The sequence below is a fragment of the Chiloscyllium punctatum genome, chromosome 36, assembly GCF_047496795.1.
Source record: "Chiloscyllium punctatum isolate Juve2018m chromosome 36, sChiPun1.3, whole genome shotgun sequence".
In the NCBI taxonomy this organism is placed as follows: Eukaryota; Metazoa; Chordata; class Chondrichthyes; order Orectolobiformes; family Hemiscylliidae; genus Chiloscyllium; species Chiloscyllium punctatum.
Window position 1 is genome coordinate 6,010,108 of NC_092774.1, and position 10,785 is coordinate 6,020,892.

The following is a 10,785-nucleotide window of genomic DNA, read 5'->3' on the forward strand; positions in this document are numbered from 1 at the left end:
GATCCCGAAATAAAGTGCATTAATTCCCTCCCATAGTCAGTGCAATGATAAGCATGTTCAAAATGAAAAATTTCATGTTGCTTTGCTGGATACAATCATAATCCGAGCACAATTGAATGTATCTGACTCGCTGTTACAAACAGACCTGAATACAACGCAGCTATGACTTGGATTTCAGAGGCTGTCATTGTACACTGCTTTCACATTTTGCATCACCGCAAGACCCATTGCACGGCAATAAACTGCGGTGTCAGACAACAGCAGCTTCAAGATTGTCAATAGGTACAACTTTTCAGTCTGCTGGCGGACATCGGAAAACCAGAGCTGAGCAAAAATTACCTTTAATGTGTCGCTGCCCGTCATGTACATCTGGAGTTCGAACTCGGCCTGTCTGTCTCGACACTGATGGTACCAGAAAAAGTGGTGAGTAGCGCCCTCTGTCTGTGTGATAAAAGGATTGTGCTGAATGACAGATTTCCTATCACTGAGACCTGGAGCAAAGGGTTAAAGAAAACGATTAAACGTTCCACAGATGGCGAAAGTTCACCGTCGGTAGGAACTAGAGCCCAAAGAAAATTTCTTTTGGCCATCACGCCCATGTCTCTCTGTTTGTAATTACCAGGATCAGAAACCCTCCCATTTCGACATATTAAACAGCAAGTCCCTACGCCTATTTCACTCTCATGTGTACGTCTACTTTACGCTTCTATGCGTCTTTAATTTTCTTTTCAACGATTTCTCAATGAGGCTGACATTTTCGCCAAAAGCAATTGCTGAAGAAATTCCGTCTGCACTTCCAGATAGACGATTTTTGGGCACAAAGGTCTGAAACATCCACGGGGAAAGCAACCTCTCCACGTCTAATGCACCTATTAGTCAATCTAACGGTATAAATCAGCCAACCCATCTCTCTTCTCCTTAGTAGAGAAAGCAAGCACAATCTTTGCATTGATTCATGGAAGATGTTCTGTTTCCACTTTCGTATGTTTGCTGGAATCGCTTTTCATTTCGATTTTGTGGCTCCATAACTCCTTCTGTATGGAAGAGATGAGAATTGCTGACAATAATTCAAGGTTGTTCCAATCCAGGTTAGATGCTTTTAAACCTTCTACCTTGTTTTTATTTCAAATTTACCCGACAACAATGTCAATTTTTTAAAACATTAAACTTCTCACCGATAATACAGTTCACAAAGACCAGAGCAGTAATGAAGCGTCACATGACGGCTGCTCTAGTATTCGAGAGGCCGTTCTGTACGCAAAATATTGAACAAAAAAATCTGGAAGCATTAGCAAAGGCTCAATAGATGCCACCTTTTCCATAACGTGTGATAGGATGTGCTCAGATCGTTGGACCTGATTGGTCTAACGTCACTTCCGTCAACACAACTTTGCATTTATTAAAAGCACGTTCTTCTCTTCAGAAATAAAGCTGAATAAACATAGACGATTGACCTCTAACTGACTTCATAGGCAATGAGATCTCCAACAGAATTAGAAAAACTTTATTCTCAAACTGACTTGACAAACATTAATATTTCCAAATCAACTGAGGGATAATTTGACCAATATTTGACTTGAGAGAGAGAGAGTTTGGTCTTAAATGTATCAAAGATCCAGATTCCATGTAATTCAAAAGAGAGCCATTTTGATACCCCACTGAACCAATTGTTTTCACTGGTTGATTCTCTCTAATCCAAGGAACATGATCCAGAGAATTAAGAGAGAAAATAAATACGCCTTACTTTATGTATTGAATCTTGATATGAAGTATAAATCAAGGAGCTAGAGAAGAAGGAAAGCAGACTTCCTGCTAATTTTCGGAAAAAAGTGCTGTAAAGACATTTGCAATGGATTGAAACATGCATAGCTGCAGAATTTATGAAGAGCGATGAGTTGAATAGCTATTCAGTTCTTTCAAAGAGAAGTCAGGGACAGAATGTCTGAATGACGTCGATTTGCTTTACATGTTTCCAAATTTTGTCATCTTTTGTCCCCACGATTTGCACCTCAGTGACTCTGTTACTAAGGGAACACAGTGGTCACAGAGTTCTCAACATTCACCAGCTCCGGATATAGCTGAGTGGCGCTGTGCACTTTCTGTTCACACTGCCGCCCACAGCTTTCGTTTGCTGCTGTCACAATGAAATGCCTTCCCGTCCACGTGTTCCTTAAGGGTTTGCTGAAGGCCGCATTCGTTGCCATTGATTGGGTCACCTTTGACCGGGAATTAAGGATGTAGTTTTACCCAGTCGTTGACTCCAAATCCACGGAGCACAACGAGAAACGGCCTTGTCTTGCTCCTCGTGATTATCTGTCATGTCAGAAGGTATTTTGTTTGCCAGCAAAATTCAATCCCACCCCAACCCCCACCCCGTCCAGATGTTTGTAACATATTTTCTTTCATTAACATGAGATCAGCAGGGGACAACATAATAACCTGTTCCTGATATAACAGTTAAGGAGGGAAATAATGTCACAGTAACATGCAACTTGAAGACATACGATTCTGTCCCTAAAGTTTACTACCACTGTGAGCAACCACAGCAGCATCCACAGCATGTTTATTTGTTGCAGAAGTGATGTCAAACAGAAATTATGACTCCACGGATATATTCTCTGTCAAATTGAATAAAAGTTTGAAGATTACCAAGTTCGCGACCAACAAAGCCGTCATCTTCACCAGCGGGGTTCATCTCTCTGCAATGAGTGGCACTGATGCAGACTGAAAGCTGATCCCACACAAAAAAAAACTCATTTACATTTGCAGGGAGAGTCAATATTCCATAATTGTTATTCAGTAACACCAGATTTCATTGTCATAAGGGAAGGGATCTATGCATCTATCTGAGGAGATTGTCCAGAATTTTCGACTTACTTGAGGAGCTATTGGGCCATCAATAAGCCAAATTCAAGTTAAATTCCCGAGTAATCAGTTGTAATACTATTTGTAACCGGTCCCCCAAATGACTCATCATTCTGACTTGGAAATATACTGCAATTCCATCTGTGTCACAGAGTGATAATCTCGTAACTCCCTTCCAAACAACACTCCCGGTATCGTCATACACCAATGGCAACAACAGGTCAAGTACCCAACTCACCAGTACCTTCTCCTTGGTCATTAGGCCTACACAAGAATTTTTCTGTAAATGAATCTTTAGAAATATAAAAGCATCGTTTTTTTGTTACCATTTCCTCTGGAAGACTGAATTACCTGTCATCTGAGCCGATGTTCCAGTTCAGTGCATTTCCTTTCACTGACACTCTCAGTGTCTCAGATCTATTCAGGGTATGAGGCAGTGAGTTGAGAGTAACCTGCGTCGGTCAACAGATGAGTGAGGGTCGGGAGTAGAATCAATGTTTTCAAATATCCACGCTCCTTTTCTCGATTGAACAAGACGATGCTGTTGGTCAGAGTCTAGATTCTGTGGCGATCAATGCTGATTGGTAATTATGCATCAAAGACATTCCATTTTCTTCCCTTATTTCCCAGAAGTAATCTGATTCTGAAGTTGAAGTATCTCTCTGTCCGATAATTTCTTGTCAATTCTGTGTCATGATCATTTGTGACTGCTGCCGCTGTCTTCAGACAAAAGGAGAGCTGTTCCATGACAACGACTGGCGGGGCAATCATTGAATCTCCTAGCAGCAACACACAGACTTCCGCAGCTCACTTTGTGGAAGCAATCGAGAAAATCGAATTATAAAACAGATTGTTCGATTTTGTTTCTCTGTCAAATTCCAGGCAGCGAATGCATTTAAAGCAATCATAGAAACTGTTAGAGGAATGGGCCGAAAATACAGATTTAATGTTTCACATCCCGGGGCACTTGTTCAAAACAAATTCACGATTTCTTGGTCCTAAAGTTGACTGAATCTCCAGTGAGTTAATGACTTCTCAGACTCGCATTGATGGACAACAGACTGAATCTGACATCAATGAGCCAAAATATCGTTTTTTTTTAAAGAGTTAGTTTCGTGCGGCCTCTTTAACTCTCGTGGAAGTGTCTGCACGTTTTCGTCTGTGGATGAAAATGAAGCTCACTTACAGCAGGGAGTACTAAAACAATTTTACCATGTCGAAAATCAGTCTTATTCTTTTCTAAATGAAATGTCAGATTAAGAATATTACATAGATGTACACTAGATATCCCACGACTACGAAGGCTGTGGGTCGAGGGCTGGAAAATAGCATCAGAACAGATGACTGGAATTGAAACGTTGGGCGACTTCATTTCTTTCTGTGCTGGTAAAAGTCAATGGCATGATAATTTTGCAAAAGAATAAATACATTTCAGTCATGAAAGAGATGGAAAATGAAAAATATCAAAAGGTAAAAATGTTATGATTTTTAAAAGTTAAAAGGCTTCCCTTTTAACTGTTAAAAGTCTTCCCTTTTGGTCCAGCAGTTAAGATTCAGCATGTATTCAGCCCATCTCAAATTCATTTCCAAGTCAGGACATGAGGATTTATTGCTCCTTCACAAACTCATCAACTGGCCAGAAGTCTTTGACAGTGAAATCAGTCAAACCAGATCGGCTCTGTCAGAATCAGTGAGAATGTATCACATCACATGAGCCAGGTGCAAATTGGGAAGATCATCGTTATCCAGTATCTAATTCACTGGGCTGCACTGTTACAGAAATTAGTTTCTTACTGAAATATACAAGGTTCTTAGTGAACTTCATATGGTTGCGGCAGAAAGTATTTTTTTTCGTTTTTGGGCACAATATTGGATCAGTGGGGCTAATCTGGGGATAAGGCTTGTACAATACAGTGCTGACGAGAAACGTCTTCTCTCAGAAAGTAGTGAAACTATGGAATTCTTTCCTGCATTGGGATGGTTCGTTTAAACATTTTCAAGGCTGAAATAGACGGATGCTTATACAACAAGGAAATCTAGTGTTCTGGGGTAGGCAGGAAAGTGGAGTTGAAGATCAGCAGATCAGACTCAATCGTCTTCTGCTCCGAGGTTTTATGATCTTATTATGAAGATACATAACTAACCTGATAATGGATTTGAAGGTTGAACTGAGAGAAAACAATTGAGCTGCATATAACAGCAATATAAAGCTTTAACTGCTACATTCGTGTTTATTCCATTCTTGCTTTCCTGTCTGTCTCGGTGTGCAATTGTTCTGCGCATTTATCTGCGATCAAAAATGTTACTGCCTCAACATCATGCAGGGATAATGTCTTCTTGTTCTCTTCCCGGCAGCTTCGATCATCATGTCCCACCACACATGGGAACCATTGGTTTCTGAAGTCACATTCTCTCTTGGCCCTTTTTCTGTCAGGCTTTCTCCTGAGGTTCACCGGGATGTCATTTTGGACACCATTCGGTAGCTTGTCTCTGTATTATGTCAGTCCTCTGAACATTGATCCTAAATGCACACTCATGTAAAATTATGAAATGTATGGGATTCCAAATCTCTTGGTGTTCTGGAACTCGCGGCATGTAAGCTGTGCAGAAACAGAGCTCCTCATAACTTTTAAGAAGTATTTCAATAAATGGTTGCAGTACCAACTCAAACAAAGCTATGGGCTAACAGCTGGAGAATGAGATTAGCATAGTTAGGCCCTTGTTTTTCACCTGTGCAGAGTATCCGGGCGGAAAGTTGCCTTCTATGCTGCAAACTATTATGACTCCATAACTAGCAGTCATCAGGTCACTTCGCTCAGTGGACAAAGCAACAGGAGAACGCTTGCAAGTAAAGTGCACCCACGCCAAATAGGAGTGAGACACACTGTTTCGAGATGCATGCTTAGTCATGATATATATTGCATCATTTGCTACGCTGTGAATGTGTCAGACTTCTTACCAATTAAAACATTAACCAGGGTTCATATACAAATGCTGGGAAAAGTCACTTCTCAAAATTCAAGAGGAGATTATTCAAGTCTGTCCTTTTGAGTCGAGACTGTTTAGTTACTCGGTACCCATTCGTAAATAATCAGAGAGTGACTGAAACATTCATTGAAAATGGTTTGAACATACATTGAATGAGGCCTTTCCTTGGTCGTCATTGGGGAGAAAGTGAGGACTGCAGATGCTGGAGATCAGAGCTGAAAATGTGTTGCTGGAAAAGCGCAGCAGGTCAGGCAGCATCCAAGGAACAGGAGAATCGACGTTTCCTGAAGGAGGGCTAATGCCCGAAACGTCGATTCTCCTGTTCCTTGGTCGTTATTGTTTTGCAGCGTTTCTGTATTGTTATTCAACTACATATTTATTCCTTCATTTTTTTGTCTCAGTTTATCTTGCATGAGCTGCCTTACTTATTATTACATGGTACCAAATATCTACTCTACTGTATATGTCGCTTTTTATCTCCTTATGTTCAGCTCTGTGTCATGTGTTGTTATATTCGATAATATATAATTCTACGTTCCATTGCACAAATCTCCCTTAGTAGTGCCTTTCCTGTTACAGCTCAATATATTTTCAGCACAATGACCCTTGTCTTACGGACACCAACAGTTCAGCAAATGAGCATGATACCATTATTCAAAATCATGTTTCAGTTATCACTTTACCTCATGTTGTCTCTATTTATACTGCACCAGGCCATTAACATCTATCAACACATCAGAAATTCAATAAGAACCTCCAACACCTGGTGGCACTTACTGATTTTGTGGTCTTGCAGAACAAATAAATGCTCTGCAGTTTCTACATTGCTCAGTATTTGACTGTGATGGTGACCTCCTCAGATGCCTTCCTTAGTATTTTAAAACATACTGTGAGCATTCAGCCATGGATAAGTGAACTCACTTTGTAAAAATCAAAAAGCAAAGAAAAATACATGAACTGAAAAGATGAAAGATTCTTGAGATATTTAGAGCAACCTCTAAATAATGAGTGATGGTTTTAGGTTCGCGATGGGGGTCTCAGCATAGTTTTAATTCAAGAACTCTACGTGTGGTGAGAGTTGAAGACAGACTTTGCAGCCAACTTATTGCCCTTCTATTTTTTTCGATTTGCAGATTTCCGTTAGCAATGTTACAAATGGAAGATAAGAGATTTTGTTTTTTTTGTTGGCAGAACTGCACCTGACGTGCACGTTCTAACTGAATTGCCCCTCTGGAGATTCCCATTTAGGATAAATGAGGGGCACCTCGAATGTATGTCAGGGCTGCAGTCTGGAAATTCGGTAATCCCTTCAATCGCTGAAAAAAAAATATGCATGGGCCAGCGAATGGGCTGTTCTTGGCAATTTTCTATCCATTTCTCGCTTTTATTGGTGCACCCGGTAAGCAGGCTGTTCTAACTCAGCCATGTTTTTATTCTTCATAATAATATGCTCGTTGCCTTCACGATCTGGCTGAATATCCGTAATATCCAATGTTTTGTCTATATAACGGACTTCAACCAGGTCCCCATATGTCTCAGTTGTCAGAGTAGAACTTGGAGCAGAGAAGTTTGCAGTTATTCCTATACGAACAAGTGTTTAATCCAGCAATGGATATTGAGCAATTACCAACAATTTTGAAAGGTCTGAATTTGAGTCTGAGTCTCAGCACGGAAATTCGATGGATTATGTCTCTTTCAGTGTCAGACTGCATGTGGCTGCTGTCTGGCGTTTGGAGATTGTTTGGTATCATCTATCTCACTCTTTCTTCATCTTCCATAGCAAACGTGTTAGCGATTATTATCTTATATCAAGGATGCTGTGGTCTCTCCCGATGCATCACCTGCTAAATGCTGGCAATAGCCGTCGCTGATTTCTTAGTTATCATCAGTGGATGTATCCTCAACTGGATTGGCCGCATCTATTTTAGCTACAGCGTTCTGTCCACCACCCCTGGCTGCAGCCTCAGTGCTGTGCTGATCTACGCCACGCGAGATTGCTCCGTCTGGCTGACAGTGGCTTTCACCTTCGACCGTTTTGTGGCCATCTGCTGCCAGAATTTCAAGACCAAATGCTGCACAAAGAAAACTGCGTCACGGGTCATAGGGTTCATCTCTGTCCTACTCTGCATGAAGAACGTCCCTTTCTACTTCATCTACAAGCCCATGTATATACTCGATGCAGTGCCCTGGTTCTGTGATATCAAGTCGATATTCCACACTTCGCCCAGTTGGCAGGTCTACCGATATTTAAACAATATACTAGTCCCCTTGCTTCCATTGTTCCTCATTGTGCTGTTCAACGCCCTCACTATAAGTCACATTGCAATGGCCAACAGAGCCCGTGAGAGACTCCGCAGAGCTGGAAAAGATGGAGACTTAGAGATGGTGAACCGCAAGAGGTGCATTTTCCTGCTCTTTGCCATCTCTCTTAGTTTCCTCCTCTTGTGGGTTACTTATATCGTACGCTTTCTCCACAGAATGGTTCCCGGTGAGGAGTATGTTGGCAAACGGAATTTCAACGAACCCAAGTATATCCTTCAAGAGACAACCAACATTCTCACCTTACTCAGCTCCTGCAACAACATCTTCATCTTCGTGGTATCACAGAAAATGTTCCGGGAAGAACTCGAGAAAATGCTGAAGCGCCCCTTCCAAATGTTGACGGCCAGCACTTAGTGGTAGAAAGAAAAATGTGCAGAACATCTTGCCAGTACTTCCCTTTAGACATGTAAAACCCTCTCCCAGAATCAGCCATTCGTGGCTTCAGGTCTGTGGGAGAACTGTAAGTTGTTCCAGTAGTTTCCTGTTGCCAGCTCAAAAAGATTTGAACGTCCAGCTGTCCATTATGGATGCTTACTCAAGGATTGTTCCTATTAGCTCAGCAAGTACGTAAAATATTCCACCCTTACTACTTCAAAATGAAAAGAGATTTCTCTCTGCAACCCTGGTCAATAATTATCCCTCGTGTCATAACAAGTGAGGTAATGTTTCTCCTTATTCGTCTTTACCTTTTCTTTTAATTTGAATCCTACTGTGCTCATTCGTTGCTAATTTTGGATAAAATGATTGTAAAGTCCACAGTTTCTTCAAAAGTATATGATTCGTCCTTCCACCCTTCTGTCCTTCCCTCCTTCCTTCCTTCCTTCAGTCGACCCTCCATTCCTTTCCATTACTCGGTATCAGTCTCATTGTGAACGAAACAGGCATACAAATCATAACCAGCTAGTTTCATCCTTTGATGTATTTTTTAAATAAGGGCGACTCGAAAGCTCCAGTCGGCCCAACGATCGTGCACATCAACAGAACCAAGATTCATTGTAAAATCAGACAAAGTGATGTGGTACGAGGAAGCAACCATAGTTTGGTGGAATAGGAAAAAAGGCTCAAAAAAACAGACAGGAAACATTTGGGTATGTTCTGCTAATATGCTAACGGACTCAGAACTGTTCAACAATGATAAACGCAGGTAGAAGAAGAAATCATTCTTGAAAAGTTGTTTTTAATGATGTTTCTGTTTCTTTTGGTAGCGAACGTTTAAATTGATCTTGAAGGGATGAGAGCATTTGTCATTCTAACTGACCATTCATTTCTTAGGTTTAACGGAATTGACGCATTTTTCCTTTCTGAAATATATTTCCATTTGTAAGTATTTATCAATGTGTCGCTTAATCAGGCCAGATTAGTAATACCTCCTTAAAAATTACATTCAAAGATTGGAAACTCATCTGTCACGTTTTGGAACGTTTTTGAACATTCCCAACTCTGAGCGAGTTTTGAGAACACTTGTAGCTCAGGTTGAGGTGTCGGGATATGGGTTTTCTCGCTGAGCTGGAAGATCAGTTTTCAGACGTTTTGTCACCATACTCGGTTACACCATCAGAGAGCGTCCGGATGAAGCACTGGTTATGTGGCCCACTTTCTATTTACATGATTAGGTTTCCTTGAGTTGGTGATGTCATTTCCTGTTCTCTTTCTCAATGGGTGCCAAATGAATCCAACTTAATGTGTTTGGTGATAGAATTCCAGTTGGAATGCCATGTTTCAAGAAATATACGTATGTGTCTCTATTTGGCTTTTTTCTAGAATGGATATGTTGCCCCAGTCGAAGGGATGCCTTTCCTCATCTGTATATAAGGATATTAGTCAGAGTGATTTATGTCTTTTTGTGGTTAGTTGTTGTTCATGCATCCTGCTGGCCAGTTCTCTGAATGTTTGGCCAATGTAGCGCTTGTAACAGTTCTTGCAAGGTATTTTGTAAATTATGTTAGTTCTGCTTTTTGTCGGTGTAAACTCTTTAAAGTTCATTAGCTCCTGTTTTAGTGTGTTAGTGGGTTTGTGGGCTATCATGATATCAAAAGGTCTGAGTAGTATGGCAGTCATTTCTGAGGTGTCTTTAATGTAGGGGAGAGTGGCTCTGGTTTCTGGACGTGTTTTGTTTGCTTGTTTGGGTTTGTTTCTGAGAAATTGGTGGGCTGTGTTCTTTGGGTACATTTTCATAATTCCTGCATTGGTGATTTTGCTTTGCTCTTCGTAGATCCTCTGTACTGCTGTGTCTTGTCGCGTGTTGTCATAATGTTCAAATGCAGCTTACTCTTTGAGTGTTGCGATGATTGTGTCTGCAGTTCGTTATTTTGTCTGTATCTGTTATTTGCCTGCAGAGACTGGTTTGAAGTTCATCATTCTGGATTAGTGGTGCTGGAAGAGCACAACAGTTCAGGCAGCATCCAAGTAGCTTCGAAATCGACGTTTCGGTCAAAAGCCCTTCATCAGGAATAAAGGCAGTGAGCCTGAAGCATGGACAGATAAGCTACAGGAGGGTGGGGGTAGGGAAAAAGTAGCATAGAGTACAATGGGTGAGTGGGGGAGTCGATAGGTGGAAAAGGAGATACCGTCCACCCTCTCCTCCTTGACCGATCACCTTCATCCCCTCCC

The 10,785-nt window shown here is 41.1% G+C and overlaps 1 protein-coding gene across 1 annotated transcript; it reads left to right on the forward strand.

Moving 5' to 3' along the window:
• Window positions 1-7,701: 7,701 nt before the first annotated feature.
• On the forward strand, window positions 7,702-8,529 carry LOC140461086 (probable G-protein coupled receptor 139). Its single transcript, XM_072555863.1, has one exon. The coding sequence runs from the start codon at window positions 7,702-7,704 to the stop codon at window positions 8,527-8,529; it is 828 nt and encodes a 275-aa protein (XP_072411964.1).
• The last annotated feature ends 2,256 nt before the right edge of the window (window positions 8,530-10,785 follow it).

Bases quoted from the DNA above. Each gene is read 5' to 3' on its own strand.
- LOC140461086 (XM_072555863.1), top strand. From the start codon at position 7,702: ATGCTGGCAATAGCCGTCGCTGATTTCTTAGTTATCATCAGTGGATGT.